General features: G+C 46.6%; 2 protein-coding genes and 1 long non-coding RNA gene across 3 annotated transcripts in view; 1 reads left to right on the plus strand and 2 right to left on the minus strand.

The window, feature by feature from the left end:
* Window positions 1-9: 9 nt before the first annotated feature.
* On the plus strand, window positions 10-12687 carry nmnat2 (nicotinamide nucleotide adenylyltransferase 2). The gene is made up of 11 exons (XM_005751338.1): window positions 10-221; window positions 3071-3159; window positions 5520-5587; window positions 6400-6478; window positions 6907-7033; window positions 7116-7196; window positions 8324-8368; window positions 8519-8595; window positions 10414-10515; window positions 10599-10666; window positions 10830-12687. The coding sequence occupies exons 1-11, from the start codon at window positions 137-139 to the stop codon at window positions 10930-10932; spliced, it is 924 nt and encodes a 307-aa protein (XP_005751395.1). The 5' UTR covers window positions 10-136; the 3' UTR covers window positions 10933-12687.
* Window positions 1438-6446, minus strand: LOC102212598 (uncharacterized). The gene is made up of 3 exons (XR_312233.1): window positions 6383-6446; window positions 3134-3326; window positions 1438-2181 (listed from the first exon to the last, which is right to left on the minus strand). It is a non-coding gene; the product is annotated as an uncharacterized LOC102212598 (long non-coding RNA).
* Window positions 12688-13293: 606 nt separating the features above from the next.
* Window positions 13294-24992, minus strand: part of lamc2 (laminin, gamma 2) — a 13071-nt gene continuing 1372 nt past the window's right edge. Inside the window, exons 2-21 of the mRNA XM_005751339.2 lie at window positions 22243-22419; window positions 21685-21802; window positions 21143-21264; window positions 20903-21034; window positions 20615-20804; window positions 19300-19412; window positions 18785-19177; window positions 18432-18665; window positions 17613-17749; window positions 17209-17365; window positions 16599-16804; window positions 16313-16392; window positions 16075-16212; window positions 15763-15907; window positions 15522-15671; window positions 15241-15355; window positions 14943-15139; window positions 14588-14746; window positions 14398-14497; window positions 13294-14107 (exon numbers count right to left, since the gene is read on the minus strand). Of these exons, the coding sequence (XP_005751396.1) occupies window positions 13854-14107; window positions 14398-14497; window positions 14588-14746; window positions 14943-15139; window positions 15241-15355; window positions 15522-15671; window positions 15763-15907; window positions 16075-16212; window positions 16313-16392; window positions 16599-16804; window positions 17209-17365; window positions 17613-17749; window positions 18432-18665; window positions 18785-19177; window positions 19300-19412; window positions 20615-20804; window positions 20903-21034; window positions 21143-21264; window positions 21685-21802; window positions 22243-22419 (3317 nt within the window). The 3' untranslated portion in view covers window positions 13294-13853. The remainder of the gene's footprint in view (window positions 14108-14397; window positions 14498-14587; window positions 14747-14942; window positions 15140-15240; window positions 15356-15521; window positions 15672-15762; window positions 15908-16074; window positions 16213-16312; window positions 16393-16598; window positions 16805-17208; window positions 17366-17612; window positions 17750-18431; window positions 18666-18784; window positions 19178-19299; window positions 19413-20614; window positions 20805-20902; window positions 21035-21142; window positions 21265-21684; window positions 21803-22242; window positions 22420-24992) is intronic.

The following is a 24992-nucleotide window of genomic DNA, read 5'->3' on the forward strand; positions in this document are numbered from 1 at the left end:
TCCCTCCCTCCCCCCTCTCCTCCTCTCCCCCTCCCTCTCTCTCTGCTGCGGCTGCTCCTTTATAGGCGAGCTCCACAGAACGCGACAGGACCGGGACCAAGACCGGGACCGGGACTAAAGAAGAGCGAGGAGAACCATGACGGAGAGCACGAAGACCCACGTCATCCTGCTGTCCTGCGGCAGCTTCAACCCCATCACCAAAGGACACATCCATATGTTCGGTAAGGAGGTGGGGGATGGGGTGGTGGCAGGTCTGGGTGTGTTTGGTGTGTTTGGGGATAAAGATCACCGGAACCCCGGTGCTGAATATCCGCGCTAAAGCTCCGAGCCGGACTCCGGGCGCTGTCCGGGAGGGTGGTGCTGAAACGGGCGACGGCTCCGGTAAAATCCCGACGACTCAAACAAACGCAGTACGGAGCAGCCCGGGCCCACGTTCAGGAAAAACACGGAGCTGCCCCTCAACCCTCCGAGCCAAACCGTGACAAAAACACGCACACTGGTGTAAGGAGGCCGTCAGCGTGCGGGGAGCAGACCGGGGGTGTTAGTGCCTTGCTCGGCCGCCTTTCCCTGCGCGTTAGCGGAGGTTACAGGTCGGAGTGTGGTCAGAACATGTTTTCATCATAGAATCCAAACGACTGCAGGATCAATGATGCGACTGTTAGTGTGACTGTTCTGCTGGACGTTCAGAGGCCTTTCATCGCGTCACAGCGGAAAACACGACGGTCAGTCTCCCCACGAAGAACCGCGTCACGAATACAGTCAAATTAATAAACAGGTTTACTGTAATATCAGGAGGCACAAACAGAAACGGTCTGTTCTCAGCTGGAGACATTCTCGTGATTCATTTCTGGAAGATGAATAATTCACAGAGATGGAAAAACGTAACAGAGTTTAACGTTCAGCTGATGTCATTCACTGGGCTGTGTCACGTGACCTTTCACCGAGCAACGATCTCTTTGAAGTGCAAAGATCGATAAGAGTCATCGCTGTTTGTCCTTTAAATCCTTCTGAACTGCAATTTATCCATTAAAACAAACATCAAGTCATTGTGAACTCAGCTCTTCTCCAAACGCAGTTCCCTGCTGGTTAACTTGTGTATGTCCACCTTACCGGGTCCCCTAAAACCAGGTTTGTGGCACCGAATTCAAACTAAATGTGAAAAAACCTGAAACGATGTCCTGCAAATGTGATGCGAACGTTTCTGTATCACTGTGAACCGAAGAGATCTTTAAATATGACACCCACCATTTACACACAACTACGTCCCACAAAATGACATTTAAAATATAAATCTATAAGAAGGCTGTTAGTTTGTGTTACTGCACACTGAGTTTGAGGCATATTCACGATCACACTGTTAAAATGTTCAAACTTTAAACAATAAAACATTAAAATGAGAAAAGATTTTCTTCTGCTTCCTGTTTCCTGTTCTTCAGCGCCTGGCTTTGCTTCTCTCTCCTTGTTTCGTGGACTTCCTGTTTTCTTGCTGAACTCTTCTCCACGTCCTGCTTGTTGTTCTTCCTCCCGCTGAATGTCTGAACTCTGAAACTCTTTAATCTGAAGTTTTCTGCCTTCATGTGGTCAGAGCTTCTTTTTCATCCGCTCACAGTTTGCTTGTTGAGGCTGATTCTTCATTAACAGCTGTCACCCCCTGATGGCACAGGCGACGAGTTCTGGATCAGAGGGTCACATAAACTCTAACGTGGTTCCCACGCCTTTATTTTAATCAGATACAAATACAAATGTAAGCTTTTGACAGTGTGGAGCAAATACAGCCGGATAGAAAGCGATGAGTCTTTACTGTTGAGCTTTCTAAAGGTTTTATCCTCATTGATTAAACAAAAGGAAGTTAATGATCTTTGATCCTGAAGACGCTGAGAAACGTCGTGCCATCGTCTCTGCTCTCGGCCTGCGACTCCACATCTTTCTTGATGTGTGGGTTCAAACATGGAAGCAGCTCTCTGTGAATAAATGATGTTCTTAGATAACAGAGTAGTCTGCGAGGATAAACGAGGCTCCTTCTACACTCGGTGAAGATGTAGGCTCTTCTGTCCTCCATCTCTCATTATATTATCCACCTTTTTCTTTTGTTAGCTTGGAGCTCCAGTGGAGACGCCTGTGTGTTCAGTTTGATACGGCCGTGAGTCGCTGCAGAGACCACAGCCAAAATATTTCAAGAACCTAAAGTGGGACAGAAAAACAGGAAAAAATGATTTGGACTTGGGGCTTGAATGTAACAAGCAAAGGAACTAAACCCAGCTGTGCCCCCGCTGACCGTCGCTAAAGATCAGAGTTTTTCTAGTTTTTGTGTTTTATTTTAGTTTGTTTGTTTATTCGATTCATTTTTGTTTTCTTGTTTTCATTTCAGTTTAGTCTCAGGTGTTTTCCAGAGTGACTTCTTTTGTTTCACTTTCATTTTTATTGCTTTGACTGTGACTCAAACTGGCAACAGACAAACTGAATCCAGTCCCTCTGTTTATGTAGCGAAGCGTGTAGCAGTGTGAAAGTGTCAGTGATGGATGCTGTTTAATGTATGCAGTGTGTTAAAAAGTGTGCAAAAACCTAAATAACCCAACAGACCAGTGGAAGCTGCCCAAAGAGGCTGAACGGCCTGAGAGAGCCGGCTTTATACTCTTCACCACATCCACCCTTCAGGTGCAGCCACTCACTGCTTCACCCAGGTAGAAGCAGGAAGCACAGAGGGCGCTAGGCTAGGCTAGGCTAGGCTAGGCTCAATTAGATTAAGCTAGGTTTAGTGTTTTATGATAACTTTGGAGCTAATTATGATGAAGGGATTCAGCGCTGGTATTACAGCACGGACACTAAACTCACGTCATGTAAAGATCTCATCAAACCACCAACTTCTATTCACTTCATTTTTTGTAGTTTTTATTTAACTTGAATGTTTCTCCATCACTGTTTTTACGCTTAGCTCAGCGTAACTTTGCCATAGATTTGGTATTTGTTTGTAAGTAAACCAACCTGCTGCAAACATTGAACCATGGCTGACAACATCTTGGACAATAAAACATTTAAAAAAAAATCTTTTTATGTTTATCTTTGTTTGCAGAAAAAGCCAGAGAATATCTGCACAAAACGGGACGCTTCATTGTGATCGGAGGAATCATCTCACCGGTGCACGACTCCTACGGGAAAGCTGTGAGTGAGCCTTGAATCGTTTCATGGGGTCGGTGGCAGTTCGTTCTGTTTTTGTTGCTCACGTTGTTGTTGCAGTGTTGTGTGGTAGCTTCAGTGCAGAGCTGTGTTTTCCTTATAGGCTGGCGTTATTAGTTGATGAAGGTCGCTGATGATGAGGAGGAGTTTTTCTGAAAAGTGACAAAAAGTATTCAAGTCAACATCGTGAGAGTTCAGCCCTGTTCAGGATAAAACCCGTATAGCTCCTTCAGCTAGAATTAACCAAAAACACATGTTTGCATTGTTAGGGGCGTGGCCTCTTTGACTAACAGGTGGATGGTGACACGGGCGGCTGTAGCTGCTGCTAGGCTTCATCTGAGCCAACTGTAGCCTCTGAAATGGCGCTCTGGACGGCGTTTGTGCCGTTGGCTGCTGTGAGGTCGTTGTACTCACAGACCTATCAAGATGGCTAAGCTGCAGTTTGGGTGCACAGTGAAATCCTGTGCTTGGATGTAGCTTGCTAACTAGCATTAGCTAAGAACCCGTCACTGCTGGCACCATAAAAACAACATAAATGGCCAAAATGTTGACGTGAAGCTTAAAAACCAACAAACAAGAAAATGTCCTTGTGACGTGGCTACTTCCATCATTTATATACAGTTTGTGATCATTGGACTTTCCTGCAATAAATAATTTAAATCTTGAAATCTAGGTACAGTTTTTCCCAGAAGTGCAACCAACCTCAGTAAATAAAACTGCACGTTGAAAATGACGGTAACACGTACGCAGTGCTGTGAAACAGAACGCCAGGAGGACCAGATTGGAATGAGGCCAGCCAGGCATGCGCAGAAATATAAGTCATCCAGTTAGAACCAAACAATTTCTGCTCCCCACGAATGGTAATAAGGTTGAAAAACAGATGTTACATCTTGGTTATTGTTAGTATTGCGGACAGATGCCTTTAACATGCGGCTTCATCCTCCTGCAGAGTGCAGACTGTGTTTCGTATGTTAGAGTCGAGCACAGATCACGCTGTCTGCAGCTTTCCACTCTGCTTCCTGCAGGAATTAATGAAGGTCTCGTCCTACTTTTGCTCTGCCTCTACAGAAACACACAACATGAATAATAGATGCTACAGAAATCCAGTTTCATCCACTTTGCTGTTCGTTCCAGTTATGTTTGTTTTCCAGCATCGTCACCTGCAGCTGAACGATCCCAATGATGGATTGTTAACGATGGAGATTATTCACATCGCTCATCTTATTAGTGTGTCAGGCCCGATGACTCACAAACCTCTCTGTCCTCAGAAAGCAGTGCGTCAGGCTTTATTCACAGGTGGAAAACGCGACGTGGCCGGCTTTAGAGCCACCGTGAAAGCAGAACATTTCCCACCTGCTCTCCGTCCGTTTTATCCAAACGACTCCTGCTTTCATATTTCATTGATCTGGATTTCCCACCATCCCCTCTGAACGGCACACATTTTCTTTAATGAGCTACCAGAAAGACTCTTAATTACTTTGAAGTTTTTTAATCCTTTTGGTGGGAGGAGGACCTCGCAGGGGTGAAACACATGAGACGACACAGAAAACTGTGGCTTAAGAAAAGATAAGAGCCTGATCGATGGATGAATCTCAAATCTAACGAGGATAATCAGTCAGAGCTGAAGATTTGTTTTGATCTAGATCTTATTTTGGTTGGAAAACTCATCTTTCTGTTACCTGGATATTAGTTCTGAGTTTAAACACCTGAGCTGAACCGTCCGAGGCAGGGTGGAGTGGGACGAGTGTCAGGGGTGAAAGGGAATGTTTACAAGATGGCAGTGAGACCTGCTGTGATGGTTTGGAGACTGTGGAGGCCGAGCTGAATGGTTCAGATGTTCACTGGGAGTCAGCAGCATGGGCGGGATCAGAGTCACAGAGCCTGGTTTGCACACGTGCAGGAGGGAGGGTGGATATATCAGACAAAGCTGCCAGGCAGCAGGAAAAGAGGAAGACCTCAGAGGAGCTTCATGGATGTAGTGAAGGAGGACATGAAGAGAAGGACTTAAATTCAACCTAATTTGCTGGTTAAAGATGTGAATAGTGCACATGGTACTACAGGACTCTGTTTCATTCAATTTAGTTTGATTTATACAGCGCCAAATCACAACAGTTTACACTGTCAGGTAAAGATCCCACAGTAACACAGAGGAATCTCAGAAAAGCCCAACAAGCAGATGGGCCACTGTGAGCAGGAGCTTTGGCAACAGGAAGGAAAAGCTCACTTTTAACATCTTCTCAGTGAGTTTAGGATGAGTTTCCTTTCATGCTTGTTTTTCATGTTTTTTAAACATGAAAAACGTGGCTGACGGCGCCACGGCTGACGGCGCTGCTCTGTGTCTGCAGGGTCTCGTGTCCAGCAGACATCGCCTCACCATGTGTCAGCTGGCCGTGCAGAGCTCTGACTGGATCAGGTGAGACTCTACCCCCCTTTAGAGGCTTTTACTCTGGAAATAAACACGTTTGAGCCATGTTAGAGACAGGACTTCCTGCAAGGAGTTTCACATTAAAAGCTCTGAAATGCCAGTATGTGGCTCCTTGTTTATTTATTTATTTTGGGGCCGTAAATCATAAAAGCAGCAAAACTTTTGGTAGATAAGTTGCAGAGTTGTGGACGTCATGCAGGTAGAAACATGAGAGTTATTATTATTATTTAATAGAAATAACCCTGATATCAACACTTTGTGTTTATTGTTTATTATATGCTGTCATCAGCTCGGTGGTTTTCACGTTTTTGTTGAAAACACAGCCAACGTCAAATAAAACCACAGAAGAAGTGAACAAATGTCCCCTCAGAGAGACAAAGCAGCTGTGCTGGTGCTCAGTGGCCAGAGCCGGAACATGAAGTGCTCCTGTAATGTCCACATAACCGTGTTTGTGCTGTTGGAGCCTTTTTAATGCATCTATCTGAACGATAATATGGCTGCTGTGAGGTCACTGTACCAACAGTCTAGTAACAACAAGTAACGCCCACGAGATTTGGGGTTTGGGTGGCTGAAACTGAGAACAGGACACTAGGTTCAGGTTGCTGAATTTGAGTGAAGCCACAGGTGATTCGTGTCCAGAGAGAAGCCGTGAAACACTGGTCAAAACCAGACGATTGTAAAGAACCCCGTCGTTCCCCGCAGGCTCTTAATGTGAAACATCTGCAGGACGTTTTATTGGCAGCTGAGACTGAAACTAGCATTTGTGTCCTCATCATTCGTTACCTGTTTGTTTGGTGAAGGGTGGACCCCTGGGAGTGTTACCAGGACACCTGGCAGACCACCTGCAGCGTGCTGGAGCATCACCGCGACCTGATGAAGGTGGGCGTTTCTGACTCTGTGTAGATGCAACGCCCCTCACTCTTTTCATTTCCATTAGAATCGGTCATCGTAGTAACAGCGGCTGGAAAGACATCGTCGAGCCCTTTGTTGAGTCATTTCCATGACTCTTCTTTGGTCTCACTTTAACTGGTTGAGCTGCTAAAGGTCTGAGGATCAATTCAAAGTTTAAAGACGCGTATTTTAAATTTCTGTATTCAATATTATTTCAAACCTTCCAAAATGAAAAAGCGTCATCAGAAGGTGACAAAAAAACTGCTCTACACCCGTCACTGAAATGAGGCTAAACTGCAACAAACATTCCCACTACTGAAATGCTGCCCCCTGCTGGGGAAAGAGTTACAGAAAGCACCTGTAACAACTCCGAGATGAAGTTACAGAAGAGTTTCTAACGATGTTTGCGTCCTCAGAGAGTCACCGGCTGCATTCTATCCAACGTCAACACGCCGTCAACCACTCCTGTGATTGGTCAGCCACAGAACCAGACCACGCCCATCTACCAGAACAACAACAACATGAACCACACGCCCACAGCCAGTGAGTCAGATTTCAGGTTCTTAATGAGTGTTAATGAGCTGATGTGTGGTGTTGGGCTCTAAACGTCCTCTCTGCCTCTCAGTCAAGCTGTGGGGGAAGATCAGCGAGAGTTTGGGCAAAATCTGCTGCGCGCGCCCGCACATCGAACGCTTCACCTTCGTTGGTAAGAATTTACAAATGAGAACATTACAAAATAAAAGCTGAAGTTACAAAATAAAAGCTCGATCCCTTATAAATGCCAGCTCGGATCGAGGACGAGATGGAGAAGCAATCAGAATTTGATGTCTTGACTTTACACACACGACCACAACATTCACACATAATGAAAATAAGCAATAAACAAGTGTTCTTATGTGGATACATGAATATGTTCTTCTGTGCTGTTCATTCTTTCTTTCTTTCTCATTACTGTCTAACATAAAGTTTTGCTATTTCTCTATAAAAGCAACAAAAACACAGCTGATCTGGACGATCCGCCCTTCCCTCCTCGTGCTGCTCTGGACTTCCTCCAGCACAGCTGCTGTTTTTAGTGTTTGAACCTCAGTTGGGGGATTTTTTTGGAAATGGTGATGTGAACTTTGTGCTAATTACTTAACAAAGCGATTTTCAAATTGAGGAAGCCTCGGAGTTTGTAGATAAGCTCACAGCACAGGTGCCACCCTCACCCCTTCAAGCGTGCTGCGGCGCAGTCTGCTCATGTGACTGCATTAAGCCTGCACGTTTTCTAGTGTGGGGAGAAACCAAACATTGACATGTGCAGAGCGGGGACATAGATGGAGCTGCCAGGCTGGAGGAAAAAGAGGAAGACCTCAAATAAGATTGATGAAGGTAGAAAAGGTCTGTGTGACCGAGGAGGATGTGAGGAGATCCACTGTAGTGAGCCCTGGAGGGAGCGCCTGAAAGAAGAAGAAGAAGTAAAGGATGAAACATGCTCCTCGTGATGCTCCTGACCTGATACCTGATGAGCGTGCTGCATGGTCAGATCTGCAGACTCAGCTCTTCTCACCAGTGATGACCAGTGGAACAGAAGGTGATGCCTGATTGGTCAGAACTAGCAGGTGTGGCAGAAGTCCAGAGGTGCAGAACGAGAGGCCCTTAAAGTTTCAATCAGCTAAATTCAAATTGGGGTTTTTGTATGAGCGGCGTCACAAAACATTTGGTTCCACTTCACAGCTCAGTGTGTCAGTAAGAGCTGTCTGAAGACAAGGCGGCACTATCACGCGGAGCCTGCGTGTGCCCGTGTTTTGCTTCACCGCCGTGTAATCACATGTGTTTGTCTCTCTGTGTCAGATGAAAACGCCAACCTGGGGACTGCGATGAGATACGAGGAGATCGGTGAGTGGGGTCTTCAGTGTGTGGACCTGAGCGGACTCGTGTGTCGTGTCCTCCGGTTTTCCTTCCTGCTGTGTTTGTTTGTTTGGATCCGGTAAACATGATGTTTACTGAGGGCGTGTCTCTTTCCTCCTGCCTGTTTGCCGTCTGTAGAGTTGCGCATCTTGCTCCTGTGTGGCAGTGATCTCCTGGAGTCCTTCTGCATCCCTGGCCTGTGGAAGGACAGTGATGTAAGCATACCATAGCCCCTCCCACTTACATGTAGCCCCGCCCCACTCACATGTAGCCCAGCTCCTCAGCTCTTTTCCCAAACTGTAGGCTGGATATAAAAGATGGACGTAGCTTTTGGGTGTACGAAGTGAAGCCGGTGCCTCGAAAACTATTTGATGTTCATTTTGGAAATAATGTCTCCATCAAAGTAACGCAGGCAGTAACCCAGAGAGCAGCTTTCACAGCTAAAGCTCTCAGAAGCTTAACTCAAGGCTTCCAAAGTGGACTTCAGGGGCTATGTCCATTTTCAATATACAGTTTATTCCCAGGACTCGGCTGTGACGATGAATGTTGTTGACAAGGGAAAATTTCCCAGCGTTATTCTCTCCAAAGCGGCGCTGCACGCAGAGCAGACGATCCATAAATGAGATTTATGCAGTGAAATTCACCACAAACGCAGCAAGGTGTTTTTAGAGGCCGGCTGGAAGTGTCCGCGCTGTCTCTTCAGCCTTCGGCTGCATTAGAAGATGTAAAGTTACTAAACAGCCTGAGCAATAACAAGAAATCCAGATTTCTCACTTCCTGTCGAATGTTTATTTGGAGAAACAGAAAGACTTTAAGAAACGTTTCTATGGAAGATAAACGGGGACACCTCGTGTCGGTCTGTTTGTACGACTTCAGTGAAACCGTAACACTTCACACATGAGGCTAGTTACTTTTATTTTGAAGTCTTTCGAACTGGAGGACACAGAATGGTCCCGTTCTGATTGGCTGCAGTTTTCCTGATAGCAGCGTTTCAAGGCGTGACGGGCCTGAGCTGCACAGACGGCTGATTTACGATGCCGGTGGGGTGAGAGTGCTGCTGCTGACATCACTAAAGGCAGCTTCAGGTTTTGCAGAAACGTCACTTTCTGTGTTTTCATGGAGAAATGAGTCTCACTAAATGAAGACTCATAAACGCTGTGATCCAGTTTTAACGTTCGTTATAAACTCGCGAGGACTGAAAAGTTGCAGCAAACTTTCCTGCGTCAACAACCGAGGTGAAGTGAACAGGAGGCGATCGACCGCTTGTCAAAGAAAGCGTCAGTGGTTCACTCACCTGGTGTGTGTGTCAGAGCTAGGAGGAATTTATTTGACTGCAGGTGTGTTTCCATCCACCTGTTTTTACTCACATGTTCAGTCTGAGATAAAAACGCGATGGAAACGCCAAAAATCAAATAAATCTGAAGTAATGTGACTTGATCGTCCACCGGAGAGACCAGAACTGCTGAAACGAAGTCATCAGCTGTGATTGAAGCGGCGAGGAAACGGTAACCTTCCTCATGTGAACGCTTAAACTGACAGAAATGTCTTATTTTATCAGATCATTCAGGTGATTCCATCACATTAACGTGTCATTCTTGGATTCTTCTAGAGCAGCTTTGCATGATTTACAGTTTAAAATAATCCTACTGTGTCTTATACTGGGCCTCAACGCAGCCCCTCAGTTCATGCTCTGTCTGAAATCTGCTTTTTAAGTTCCTCCCCCTTTGAGCCATCCTTCTTCTGGTTGGCTAATCCCTCACAAACAGAAGGTTTCAAGTCTGTGTGCCTGAGGTGACCATGTAAGGACAAACCCTCTCTGTGACATCATACGTAGCCAACAGTGGAACAAAACGGAGAGTTTAGAGCAGCTCACAGGATTTAGATTCATGTTAACTGGAGATGAGCATCAGCCATCAGAACAGGACATAAAGAGAGCAGCTCAGTCAGCTTTTCGTTTGCTCTGATGAAGCTGAAGTCGTCGTCCTGTCGTTCAAACCGATCTCAGCCTGAAGCTCGTCTTCCTCTGCTTTCAGATGGAGGTGATTGTGGGAGATTTTGGGATCGTGGTGGTTCCTCGTGATGGCGCCGACACAGAGAGGATCATTAATCACTCCTCCGTTCTGCGCAAGTTCAAGGTCAGAGCTCACCTCCAGATCACATGACCTTTGACCCAGAGAAACATCCTCCAGCGTCTCAGCTCATTTCTGTTCTGTTTCAGGACAACATCATCGTGGTGAAGGACGCGATAAGCCACCCGATGGCCATCGTCAGCTCCACCAAGAGCAGGTGGGAACTCAGATATTTAGAAAACGCTTTCGCACCAGCGTCCACGTTTCAGTTTCATGGTTTTCAGAGTTTTAACATTCAAAGAGGTTCATTAAAATGAATTCACTCTGGATCCAAGCTGTTGAAAGCGTGACCTTTACGCCGTCTGTTTCTCCGCCCACAGACTGGCGCTGCAGCACGGCGACGGCCATGTTGTGGACTACCTGAGTCAGCCCGTCATCGACTACATCCTGCAGAGTCAGCTGTACATCAACGCCTCGGGATAGAGACGACAACAACCTGCCCGCATGAAAACAGGGAGACTGGAGGAGGAGGGGGAGGGGGGTCCTACCTACTACCATCATCTATTTAAAACACGAGCCCTCCTCCTCCTCAATCGAAAACTTGTCTGTCTTCTGTGTCAAACATATACTCTTCTTTGAGCTGTTGCTTTCCAACAGGAGCGTTAGTGCTCCTCCTTCTGTCTGTGTCATGTGACTTTACATCAGGGGAGGGGGAGGGGGGTATTTTGGGAGGTCTTGGGGACGATGCACAGAGGTAACTCCTCAGGGCTGTGGCGGCGACGGCGGTGTTTTCTCTTTCTCGTTCTTTATTAAGGTCTGCGAATGCATGACACAGTCGGGCATGCTCAGTGTGCGTGGGATCGTGCTGGGCGGGGCTTCATGCAAGAACCATTCATGAGCTCAGGATGCCGGCCCGGCTTACACATCCACAGATACTTAGTCCCAATCTGAAATACGGTCCACTGAAAGAGACAGACAGCTGCAGCAGAGCAGGATGATCCCCGTTAATTTGTTTGAGCCGTTAAAGATTTCGGCACAATTAACCCCGTCACCAAACACCTGATGTTCCACCAGGTTCCACCTTTAACCACACTTCAACCAAGAAGCGCCTCCGGCTGACTGAAGATGACGGAGAGCTGCAGCGGTAAGATCAGAGCCTCCCTGAATCGACACTCCTTATTTCCTTAGACTACGTGGACCAGTCAAAACCTCTAGGCTGGATCAGTGCGTGGGTCACTCAGGTTGCAGTACCATGTAACGGCCACTAGTTGCTGACTCCAGTTCAAAACCTTCTTGTTGGATGACATAAATGTGTAATGATGGCGTGCAGGAAGTCTCGCCACCACCTCCGGCTCTAAACTGCTTTTCTCCACACACACCAGAAATACTTTAAGGACCCAGAGCACCAGGCTCAGTCTGTGCACGGTGCAGCTACAGTAGCTAACACTGACCTGTGTTTCCAGTAAGCTGTGAAACACCAACCCCAAATCCTTCCCAGGCTTTTCCCAGGCGTCACACTCGCACGGTGTCCGAGGAAGGAGACGGCCTCCAGGGTCGGAGCAGCGCAGGGCGAAAGGGTCTAGAAGCTTCAGTCGTCATTCAAAACTAAAGTTAGAAAGAGCTCACACCAAGTGTCCGAGCGTGATGACTCAGCAGCACCAGCAGGTGGCGTTATGCTTCATTGTGTCCATCTTTATTTACAGTCTGTGGCGTTCTTGCATGAGGCCCGTCGTTTCCTGCAGCTCTTCTGCAAAAATGTAACACCGCGACGCTGCTGCCACATAATCCGGCTCTCAAATCTTCCACACGTAGATGCGCCAGGAACCAGAGCTCGGCACATACTGCAGGTAACCATCAGGCTGTAGCCAAGCTTAAGCTCTGCAGTGATGAAGATGATGTCCTCGGCGGCAGCAGTGTTCAGCATCCTTCCTCCTCGTTTGCTCCCGTTCTTAGACTGCATGCTTAGACAGTTTGGTTCTGGCATGAGTGTTTATCACTTGGTAGATTATAATCTGTTGTGAACGTGTTTGCAAAAAAAGAAAAACAAAAGAAAGAAGTTAAAAAAAGATCAAATATCTATATGAAAAAAAATAAAACATCGCTGCAGCGGGGATCATCGTCTCCCACGTCCGGCCATTTCTATTCGCTCTGTACAGAAGGCATCCCCGGGACACGTACGATTTCTACACGCGGTCAGGTGTGTGTGTGTGTGTGTGTGTGTGTGTGTGTGTGTGTGTGTGTGTGTGTGTGTGTGTGTGTGTGTTTAAAGGATTGGTTGCTTTCAGTCACTTTTTTTGTATCATGTAGCTGAAAATTCGTATTTTTTTTAATTAATCTGCCTTTTCTGTTGCACTCACTTCTTCTACATGTAATATGTGATGGCATTTTAGGTGTGTGTGTGTGTGTGTGTGTGTGTGTGTGTGTGTGTGTGTGTGTGTGTGTGTGTGTGTGTGTGTGTGTGTGTGTGTGTGTGATTTATGAGCACAAATGTGTGTTTTCAGATCAGGACAGAGGTTTAATTACAGTCATCAGTGTCACTCTCCAAAGAGGATGTAAGCAAACGTGAGTTTGACCGTTTTCAGCTGTTTGTTTGTTTCGCTGTGTTCGTGTGCTCGTCACCGCTCTGCTTCTGAACTGATTTGAAGCTGTGGTTACATTCACACCTCGCTGCTGCCAAAATAAAATATTTCTTTGACTAAAGCACCTCAGCCTCTCTGACTCAGATGGGCTCATCTCATCCTGCTCGTCTTCAGCGTCCGGTCTGTTGCGTCGGATGTTTGACCCACACACAGAAATACCAGTTACATGAATCTAAGAAGTGATGAATAATGAAGTGAAACATGGTTTAAATGTCAGAACTTTTATCTTTTATTTTCATATAAATATTCTTGGTGGTCAGACTCGGTAGAACAAAAACACTGAATGCATGAAGGTTTAAAAACGATGGTGTATGTACAGTTATAAATACTCTAACATATATTCACAGAATGCAAACACACAGAATATATTTTTATAAAAACAGCAGATACTCCCCGCTGAGCATAGAAGGAAACAGCAGCGCATTAATCTGCTCCAAAAGATCCTTTTACTAAAAACTGAACGATTTAGACAAAATCATTGAATAGAGAAAAATAATGTGTAAGGAGCACATGTCTTATGCCTACGTGATGAGTTTAAGGTGTCGTACAGTTTAGATTTAGGGACAAATGAATGAAAACATCGGAGGTGATTTGTCTTTAAATTTTAAAAAGCAAGATTCAAACTCAGAGGTTCAGAAACGAGTTAGCACGTTAGATACGGATTCTAAATAATTCAATATTTTTATGTATTACAGACAAAAAGAAGGTTGTCAGTAGTTGAAAAGTGCAAAAACACAAAGTGATGGCAGTAAGTCAGGTCACGCTTTAGGCCTCCTCGATGGGTGGGCTGTTGTAGCAGCCGTTGGGGATGGATGCCAGGATCTCCCTGAGGTTAGCGATGTCTGCCAGGATGGTGTCGATGTCGCGGTTGATCGAGTTGAGCTGGCGCATGTGTGCGGCCTCCTGCTCCTCCATGTTTCTGAGTCGGGGGCTCAGATTGCCCTCCACAGCTTTCTTAGCACCAGCCAACGAGTCCTCCAGCTGCTTCACCTTCTTTAAATCCACAGCACTGGACTGGTCTGAGAAAAGAGAGTAGACGCGGTGAGGAAGCAGCTCGTGCTGCCTCAGAAGGGCACTCAGGCCTTTCTGGAGATTGTGAAGCTGACCCCGTTAAAAAGCAACGTCTCCAGGAAAAGAAATCTCCAACAGTTGATTCTGTTCATCTGGACGTAGCGTCTCCCACAAACGCTACGTCCAGATGAACAGAATCAACTTTTGGAGATAAAAAGCAACGTGTTGCAACTTCATGAATAAAACAGGACTTCAGGTTAAACTCCCAAAGTGTGAGTCAGATAAAAAGTGTACGTACTGGTTTTAGCCAGCAGACCCTGGACCTCTCGCAGAGTTTTCTGCACTTCCTCGCTGACCAGCCTGGCGTTGTTGTAAGCTCCACCCGCTCCCAAAGACGCCTGCAGGGGAAACATTTACATCTTTAACCCCGTGTCCATCGTTTTATACGAGTGCGTCTGTGACAGGTTACTTCAGTGTGGTCAGTTTACCTCCTGGGCGTCAGCATGCAGGTTTTCAGCTTTCTCCAGCTCGGAGGCCAGATCTCCAACAACGCCTCCCGCCGTTGTTTTCAGGTTAGTCGCCTCTCTGTTCAGTTTGGTAGCTTCTTCCAGTATATTGTCATGAGCCGGCAAAGATGCAAATTCTCCCTGAAGGGTAAAGACAAAAGTCTCCGTTCAACTTAAAAAATAACCAATCAAACACATTTGTTTAAAGAAATTTCACAGAGTCAATTCTACAGCTGCTTTCTTCAACAAACGTAAACTTGTCCCTGACGTCTCGCCTGTTTTATCATTTCCAACATAAAGAATGCGTCATAAAGTAACGCCACAGTATTCATGCTACCTCCAGACCAGTGACCACGTCCCCGAGCTTGTTGATGTTTTCCAGGGCGTTATCATAACTGTCCTGAACATCTCCCAGGATGGACAGCGTTGCATTATTATTGCCAGCAGCCAGCTGGATGGTGGTCTTGATGTCAGGCAGACGCTTGATGGCAGCGTCTGCCTTTGTTTTGCTGCCTGCGATCTGCTGGTCGAAGCCTGAGAAGAAAGAAGAGTGGCATCAGCCTGCCGCTAGAGTTATGGTGGTGAGTGCCGCCCCATCGCTCGGTGAGTGCCGCCCCATCGCTCGGTGAGCCTACCTTTCAGGGTTTTCAGGGCATCTTCTAGCTCATCACTTTTGCTGTTGATGAGTTTGATGGCTCCTTCGGTGTCAGCTTTGGCAACATTGACTCTGTCCACGAGGCCGTTGTACTCCTGCAGCGAGGGATTGAGAACAGAGGTGTTGATTGTTAAAACGTCCAACGTTACAGCAGAAATAAACATGTTTACTGATACTCAAACGATTTTGGTCATTTAGCCATTTCCTCCTTTAACTGGACATCTCCTGCTCATCAGAGGTGAATCTGTGACACTTTCGTACCTGCTGGGCAGCTTTGCCGTTGGCCAGCAGGTCCTCAGCGACAGCCTTGTCTCTCAGTATGTCTTGCTGCAGCGCATCAATGCCTGCGAGGTTCTCATCCATCGCCTCTGTCACTCCATCCACCCTGGAACGCATCGCATCAGTCGCCCCCTGTGCATCATGGGAGAACAAAGGAGGTTAGAGACACTGAACAAGTAGATGATGATAATAAAAAGAAGAATCTGTCCTCTCCAGCCATTACCTGCAGAGATGGGGGGAGGTTTTGCTCCATGTTGGCGATGTCTTTCAACATGCCGTCCGCCATTTTGCTCTCCTCTATGGCATCGCTGCTTAGACGTTTGGCTTGGTTCTCAAAACCCTTCACCTGAGCTGAAGTCTGTTCATACCTGGACACACGCAGGTGGCTCTAGTTTAGTCTTTAGGCACCGGGTTTGGATTCTGCTGTCATTAACAAATCTGAAGCGTTTACATGCAAAGTGCACGTAAATCAACAAAGTGGTTGATTCAGAGTCTAAAAGAGTCTTTGTCTCTGAAGCTCAGAGGAGATACTTACATGGTTTTCAGGTCTCCAATCAGCTCTTTCACTTTGTTCTCTCTGTTCATGAGGTTTCTGACCAGAGTCAGACTCTGCTGCGAGTCACTCAGAGCCTTGTTAGCATTTCTTTCCACAGCGTCTGCGAACGTCTGATGACTGGAAGGCAAAGGCATCGGCGTTAGAGACGGTGGGTAACGTGGACCGGTCTGCGTGGTAGCCAAAAAACGTCTTACTGATTTGTGAAATCAGCACTTACTTGTTAGCCAGGTTGGTAGCCGTCGTCACCAGCGAAGACAGGTCGTTTGAACCCAGCGGAGAGTCGCTCTGAGGTACATCCTGAAAAATAAACAGAGGTTAGACAAGAAAACGTCGTTGCCAATTTGTCAGCTTCTGTTTTCCCAAAATTTCTTGTCTTCTCTAAGCCTTTGCCTGTTGCCTCTAAATACACGCACACCAAATACAACACAACCCCTCTAAAATAAAATAATGATTCTGTCAAACACGACGTGTTCATCTCTGCGTCTGTCAGCGTGGAGCCTTACAGCGAACTCGAGGTCATGTTTGGCCTTCTCCAGCTGGACTTTCATCTCCTCGATCAGCTTCTGGACCTCCCCCACCTTCGTCTTGTACGTCTGTTGCTGCAGTTTGATGTCAGCGGCTGCGTCCTTGATGTTTAGGAGATCCTCCTCCTCGTCCAGCTGCTGCTTGCTGATGAACGACAGGCGGTCCTGCAGCCTCTTCTCCACTTCTGTTACAGACAAGCAATAAGAAATCGACTTTATTTTAACCAATGAAACCTTCTCCAGTACATCTGCTATGGAAACCTGAGCGAAACCATTCGGCTGCAGGTCTACTAAGTTCTTCTAAAAACTGCAAGTTCACTTAACCAAGTTATTGAGTAAAAATTTCTTATTAAAGCTTCTACAATGTGGATTTTTATTTTTACCAACTGTAACTGTAACAAACAGCAGCTGACTGATCACTTATAAACATAGGAATTAGTACATTTTCCCATTATACTCACATATTTTACTTTTAACATACAAGAAGTCACAACATGTTCAGCAGTCACAGGTTTAGTTTAGTGTTTGGCAAATTGGTACTGGGTCCTAAAAGCCTTCCGGTGATGGCACAGATAAGGTGCTGTCTTACTTGTGAGTTGCTTGGCGTCTTCCATCATGTCGTCCACCTGCTCCATAGCATCTGTCAGAGCGGCCTCTATCTCCTTGTTATTAGCTGGTTTCAATCCTCCGTCCATGTCAGAGAACAAAGACTCCAGGTCCCTCAGTTTGGCAGCATAAGCAGCCATCTGAGCCAAAAGGAATACGTTTAGATGCCACAGTGTCTTAATAAGCAGATGAAACTTCAGAGTTTCTATAGGGTGATATTGTGATAATATTGTTTTATTATGATGATCATAAACTGAAAATGTAATATCTCAAAGCCTCAGGTGGTATGATATGGAAAATATAGCATCCACACAGCAGGGGGCGCTCTGTAAAATAAACGTAACACTTTCTGTGTATGACAGCAGGCGCCTGTTACAGGTACCCCACCTTTGCTTTGATGGGGGTGAAACAGGCGGGGCAGCTGGATCGTTGGCACCTCAGACCCTCGAAGCCCGGTCTGCACCGACACTGCCCGGAAGCATCGCATTGATCGGACTCCGAGCGCTGGACGTCACAGTTACACGCTGACGGGAAAACAGGAAAAAATGTTACTGCTGGATCACATCTGGGAAAACCGTCACAGCACAAAAAGTGTAATTAAAAGGTGCACCAGCAGGGGGCAGCATTCCACCTGTGGGGGTGTTGAGAAGTTTCCAGATGTGGGCCAATGTTTTGTGCTTTAAAGGTCTTTGAAACTTTATAAACTAGCTTTGCTCAAATTAATGATCATGTTGTTTTTTAAACTTGGTTCAAATTTAAATCCAATTTTCACTTCACTGTTTTCAGTAACTGATGCTTATTCTGCATATTCATTAAGTAAATGATCAATACAGCACCAAAGAAAAACAAGATTGAGCTTAGCGTTGATCAGCTGATACACTTTAACACATCCAGGTAACCGCAGCCATGTTTAAGCTGTCTTAGCTGCACACAGTTGCTGGGCAGCTGCATGCTGCTTTGCAACCCAACACCACCATCAAAAACCACAATTCTGATGATTTTCTTTGCTGTGAGCTTAAAAGATTATTAAACAGCTTCTCTCTGAGCAGCTCATGAAACTGAAACATGTCAGTTCTGTTTGTAAAAAACTGTTTTACTGCTTTCTGACATCTAAGATTCAATTTTACAGTAAAGAACACAAAGATTTCCCTGCAGATGAAACCCAGACGTCTACATCAGAAACTCCTCTGACTGCGTCGTTCTTACGTCTGCAGGCGTCGGTGGGCTGCCTGTGGTAGAAACCTCTCACGCAGTCCTCACAGTGCCGTCCCTTCGTGTTGTTCACGCACTTCAGGCATTCGCCGCTGTTGCGGTCGCAGCTTCCCAGCACTCTGACATCGATGTGACCATTACAGTGGCAGGGTGTGCAGGGACGCCGCACGCCTCCGGTACCCAGGGGGTCGCCATAATAACCTTCCTGACAAACGTCACAGCGAGGACCTGAGGACAGAGACACACAGTCAGGTTAGAATATTCTAGAATTATTCAAATTCAACTAAAGACGTTTAAGAGCTGAAACAAAACATCAACTAAACATCATGTTGTTGATGTCGTCTCACCAGAGGTTCCTGATGGGCACCTCTCACAGCGAGGCTCCAGAGAACCTGGACCCAGTGAGCAGGACACGCCGTCCGCGCAGGGACACCTCACGCAGGTCTCCGGCCGCCTCGGGTCTCTGTAGAAGCCCTGGGAACAGCTCTGATCCGCGGGCGTCTCATCGGCAGAGTAACAGTCTCCAGTTTGCGGGTCGCAGCTGCCTCCTCTGCAGCTGCAGGGCTCACAAGGGCTGAAGGCTCCATCTGCGGGGTCTCTGCGTTTGAAACCGGGCGCACACCGCTGACAGAACTCGCCCTCATGACCCGGCGGGCAGCTGCAGGTGTGCACCCAGCGGGCCGGGACGCCGTCTCCACGCTGCGCAGTCACCAGCTGCACGCTATCGAGGTAGCCACGTCCTGAAAAAAGAAACAACAACTCATGAAACTGTGTGCGAGAGCCGCTCATCCTTCACTCTTTGTTATTCTTTTCTTGGATTTTATCTCTTTCTTCTCTGTAGAAGAGAAGAAAAAGGGCTCACCGGTGTCTCCAAACGTGGCTCGGATCTTGATGGCTGTGAGGTTCTGCAGGAGCGTCTGGAACTGCAGGGCGGAGAGCTGAGGCCTCCACTTGCTGCCGGGCCGCTCGTCCAGTCTGTTCAGAAAAAGACAGAAGTTCAAACAATGTTTCAGGAAGACGACGTCTTCTCCCTGCACTGTCCTTCAACATGGAACCTCATGAACCTCCGAGAAAACAGGAATCATTTTGATGTGTTTCTTCTTATTGCTTTGCTAATATTTGGACTGCAAGTGACTTCTTGACTAAATCAATCCAGATGTGTAGCCAGATGTGCAAACAAGAAAGAATTTGGTATCACGATGACATTAAATCTCATTAAATGTATCAGAGTCTGAGAGAAATTCTGATTCGGCTCATTGCATTCAGCTCCGAAGGTCCATCATAGTTTCACCCACGTGTGCATGAGGAGAGAGGCATGAAGAACATCAGCAGGTCAGACTCCACGTTTAATGGAGCAGTGCTGTTCCACCCACTTTCTCCACATCGCTCAGGCAGTAAATCCCTCGTAAACACAGCCAGGTACTGACGGAGTGCCTGAGATTCTTGCTGCGTCTCTACTTGTTGTGATTAACAGCCTCGCCTCAGGAATGTTCACGCCTCAGAGAAGCCTGGCTGTCTGAACCTTTGATAGCTGGGCTGGAAACGTTTTCACATTCCTGCTGGACAAATGATGTCACACAGAGATGCCAGTCACAGTGTAAGTGGGAGCTATTCTGCCTCATCAAAACACGACACCTGATATTTCAGGCCAGTGTTCTCAAACTGCAGAGCTGCTGCAGGCGGCTGGAACAATGCATTAAAGTTCAATGACTTTCACTAACATTCATTTATAGCAGAAACTGAGGAGAAAGCAGCAGTGACAGTCCCACTAATGCCCACCAGGGGCTCCAGCAGTGAGTCCCCACAGACTCCCATCCATCCATTCGCTTCCGCTGATCCTTTTCAGGGTCGCTGGGGGCGCTGGAGCCTATCCCAGCTGTCATAGGGCGAGAGGCGGGGTACACCCTGGACAGGTCGCCAGTCTGTCTCCCACAGACTCCCGTGGGAGTTAAGACTTAAGTTTTAAAGTTTGCATTATTGCGGGCGTGGCCTCTTTGACTGACAGGTGGATGGTGACACAGGTGGCTGTAGCTGCTAGCTGGACCTCTGAGCCTTTTTACTCCAATTATCTGACCAATAATAACACCCGACCAATCAAATCTGTTCTCCACGTCATGTTTAGCGCTTCAGACAAAACCATCAAACTTTCAGCGACTTCACACCGTGGATTTTCTGACCTGAAGCTGTAGGTGATCTTCTGACCACACGGGACCACAGATCGCAGGTCACCCAGAGAGGCAGCGACTCTTAAGCCGCCACCTTCCAGGATCACGTCGTTGACGGACGGGTATCGGACGCCGCGGTCCAAACGCAGCGAGAAGGAGAGGTTCTGGCCGTAACTCAGCAGCTGGTTCCCGAGGTAAGAGTCTGTGAGAAAGGAGAACATCAGTCATGACAGGAATGAAAAGAAAGACAAAGAAGTGTGGGTGGGGCTATGCTGTTAGAAGAGGTGGGGCTTGACTCACCTGGGGCATACAGGTAAACCGGCAGGCTGTTTTTGGAGATCACCTCCACGTCCTGGTGTTTCGGTGACCAGCGGAAGTGAGTATCGGCTGGAGTCTCACCTTGCATCGTTCCCACCTTCCAGTCCTCCACACCTGAAGCACACCAGAGTCTGTCACCTCACTTATTGTGCACTTTTACTTTGAAATGTAGGAAATGTTAGGGTTCTTTTATTATGAAGGTAACGAAGGAGAAAGGTTTACCGGTGGTGAAGGTGGAGGTGATTTTGTGGACCGAGTAACCGGATCGTGCTGAACATCGGCTGCTGTGGCCGTAACAGAAACACGGCAGAGTCAGACTCTCAGATTCCTGCCTGGGCTGACGGCTGAAAACGCAAGAAACAACAGGAAGTGAGCCATGTACTATCAAAATAAGACAGGAGAATATTTCTGTGAACTAAAAACTGAAAAATAATGCAAAGAAGGCTGTGGAAGAAGTGGGCTGTTTAAAACTGCTCAGATGTGTTTGTATTCATCTGAAGCACATAAAGTACTTAAAGCTACTTAAAAACCTGTAATGGAAAGATGGAAGCCAAGCACTGAAATCAATAGAAAAGAGCTGTGGGCTGAAGTTAAGGACTGAAAACTGTAAAGTGACTGAAGATGGAATTCAATGTAAACATTTTTTAACTGCAGTTACAAAACCATTCATCAAATAAAAGACACCAAATGTAAGCAATGACATGCATTAAAGTGCACTGAAGGTGTTGAGAATTGAAGCATATGAGGTAACATTTGTCTCTCACCTTTGGGGGCAGCCGTCAGCTCCGATTGGTCCGTTGGGGCAGCGGTCACATTTGTCTCCTGTGACGCCTTCTTTACAGCTGCAGCGCCCCGTGCTGTCACATGACTTGCTGACAGAACCTGAGAAAAAACAAGCCCGGGCAGAACAACTCAAGTAAACGATGACATCGGTTCGTCGTCAGCCCCAAGTGGCCATTAAAAGAACTGCAGCTTCATTTTTCCACAGCAACGAGTTAACACATTGAAGCAAAAAGGTTCAGCCTCTCATGTTTGGAAACTGTGTTTTATGAGAGCGGGAAAGTAAATGTGTCGCCTCTAAAGACGTGCCAGGAACACAGAAAGGTTCAGACAGTTTTGATGAGGCATGTTTGAGGTGTAGTTTTCGTTTCCAATAAAAACATAATGAACTTACAGGATATGTGGAGGATTGTATCGATCTGATCTGGTGCCAGCGTTGGTACTGATACTATGGATATTTGAATTGATCCTCCCACCTCTGCTCTCTGGTTTGTACGTCTAACATTTTCCACACATAAGGGTTTTGTGAGACTTGCACTCACCTGTAGGGTTGCAGCGGCAGGGCGAGCAGCTCTGTCCCGCCCCCTGCAGGTAGAAGCCATCCTTGCAGCGCTCGCAGTTGCGGCCTTCCGTGTTTCCCTGACAGTCGACGCAGTGCAAACCCAACGCGTCGTGCAGGCAGTACTGAGATCTCCCATTGCACTCACAACGCATTATCGCTGCATGAGAAAGTAAGAGGTCAAAGGTCAAGTTTATTTTGATTTCTTTTAAATGATTTTTTGTACAATAACTGTTTGTAGATGCACTTCCATGTATTTTTGTGGCTTCACAGGTGTTGGACTGGTGCTTTTCCAGTCTGACCACAGGAAGTGCTTGCATTATTGTGAGGACTGTGGGAGGAAGCTGGCTGTTTACATTTCAGTTGTGCACTTTCTTCTGTTCTCCACTTTCCCTCCAGCTTGCATGTGAATTACTTGTTTTGTTCGTATTGTGATGGTGAAAGAAAAGAAGGCACATCCACAAGCTTCCTGAGCTTTAATCTAACAAACAGGAGCATTAGAGATGTTTACAGAGTGTGAAGCGTTTCATATGTTTTGTGGTTTGTTCTGAAATCCCAGCAAGAGCCTGCACACAAATCATCACAATCTGACCAGCCCCGCCCAAAACAGCCAGCACCTCAGCCCCTTCTGTGTGCAGCGAGCCCACCGGGATCACGGCTCAGAAAAGCAGCCCTGAAAAGACTTGCACCCGCTCCTTTAAAGCTTTGATTGAAACTGAGGGAGAGTTTCAACAGGCTGCTGCTTGTTCCTGCTGTTGGCAGAGAGGGCCGATCTCCCCCGCAGTGAATGCAGCAACAGCAGTTTGTGGTAAACCAGAGCAATGATGAAAAAAGTGAATCACAAGGCAGCCTGCAGCCTGCAGGGGCAGCCTGGTACAGAGCAACATTTCATGATTTTATTATTGCACCCTTTGCAGTGACCATCCTGGCAATGCAGCAGAAAGGGGACGACCACCAAACTGTTCTCATCCAGGAGGATATGATGTCACTGCAGCCACAGGATATGATGTCACTGCAGCTAATAAGCTGCCGCAGATCTTTTTTCTGTGTGTTTTGGGTCTGTTTGGTGTTTGTGTGTTAAGCTCTGCCTCTGAAGCATTATTGCATCAATATTTGCACAACACACGTGCAAACGTTCGCCCCTGACCAACATCAGGGCGATCGGGAGTCTGACCGACAGCTGGGATCAAGTTACAGAAACCAGGTTTACCAAGTGACCATGAAGGCCAGAGATTTCCCTCAAACTTCAACTCGGACTCGCAGACTGTCTCCCGTGTGTCAGCGTCAATAAGCCACGCTTCTCTCTGTTGTTCTGCCAGGAGAATGCGAGCTGATGCAACTGTGGCACCAGCTGTTTACTCAGGTGAGGTGACCTCAGTCACAAACATCTCGAGCCGCTGGACTTAATCAGCATGAAGTTTGGAGGCAGAGGAAATGCTTCATGTCCCTGTGTTACTGTCCTGAGCTCAACGTGAACCTCACACAGCTGATGAGGAAAAACTCATTTTAAACAGGGTTTTGGGGTTTTTTGAAAGTGTGTTGAGAAAATATCCCCCAGTGATCGGTGGCACAGGGCTGCCCCCTCCCAGGTTCTGTTGGATGTCTCCTCCTGTTCCTTCCCAGCGTCACCAAGTGCTGCTCATAGGGTGTGTCTGACTTTGGGGGTTTTCTTGAACACGTCCTGTCCTGGCAGGAACATTTTAACCTCACTCTGATGTTTTTTCTCCCCGTATGAATCTGAATACCTCGACAGTGACTGTAATCAATTTCTTCTTTGATGTAAGCGCTCAGACGGAGGCTGAGGTGTGTTTGTCTGACCGTCAGATTCAGCAGACGTGAACAGCTCGTTCCCTACAGTTCAGAGTGCATCACACTGACTCACTCTCTTATAACACTTATTGTTCACCTGATTGCCTGCGGCAGCGGTGAGCTTAGGTGTTGTGTCTCTCATCGGACAGTTTCCAACTTGTGCGCCTCTAAATATTCAGCCTAAAGAAACATTTTCTCTCCAAAGGGAACGTGTTCACTGTTTCATAACTCTGCTTTCTTTTCCCCGGAGGAATGAAAAACAACAAAGACACACCTAGAGACGGTTCTTCTTACATCACAGTGTCAACTCCGAATCTGGTTTCATCTTTAATCTGAGGTTAATGCTTTAACAAATAAAAGACTAAAGCCCCGTCTGTGCTGTGAGCACTGACTCATGTCATCATTCAGCTGATAAAACACTGCACATGTCAAACGTCTGCACTTGGTGATGCTTTTTTAAGCTTTGAACCAGTTTGTAGAAACGTGCACTGCCTCCCACCTTTAAGTTGTTTTTTGGGGAATAATTTAACTGCGTTTTTGCTCCTGCGGGTGATGACGTGGTTTTCATCACCTTCATGATTTGACAGTCACTCGCAGTCTGTCCTGTATTCAGCACTGACTCAGCAGCAGTAAAGGCCAAGCAGCCCAATATAATAAAAATAATCACTGCTTATCAATAAATCAGAAAATAAAGAGCTGCATGTATCTTAATGAACAATGCAGGTTTTACATTTCTCTCATTTTGGGTAAATAAAACGCCACAAAACGCAGTATTTTTACAGCAAAGCCGGTAGAACTGAGATATTTCCATGTTTCCTTAACCCGGCTACTATCTATCTATCTATCTATCTATCTATCTATCTATCTATCTATCTATCTATCTATCTATCTATCTATCTATCTATCTATCTATCTATCTATCTA

This window comes from Pundamilia nyererei, unplaced genomic scaffold, assembly GCF_000239375.1.
Source record: "Pundamilia nyererei isolate P.nyererei 1_Seehausen unplaced genomic scaffold, PunNye1.0 scaffold00307, whole genome shotgun sequence".
Lineage (NCBI taxonomy): Eukaryota > Metazoa > Chordata > Actinopteri > Cichliformes > Cichlidae > Pundamilia > Pundamilia nyererei.

Coding starts and splice junctions, on each gene's coding strand:
- nmnat2 (XM_005751338.1), top strand. CDS start 137: ATGACGGAGAGCACGAAGACCCACGTCATCCTGCTGTCCTGCGGCAGC. Junction 3,160..5,519: donor ACGACTCCTACGGGAAAGCT/GTGAGTGAGCCT, acceptor CTGTGTCTGCAG/GGTCTCGTGTCCAGCAGACA. Junction 10,667..10,829: donor GTCAGCTCCACCAAGAGCAG/GTGGGAACTCAG, acceptor CTCCGCCCACAG/ACTGGCGCTGCAGCACGGCG.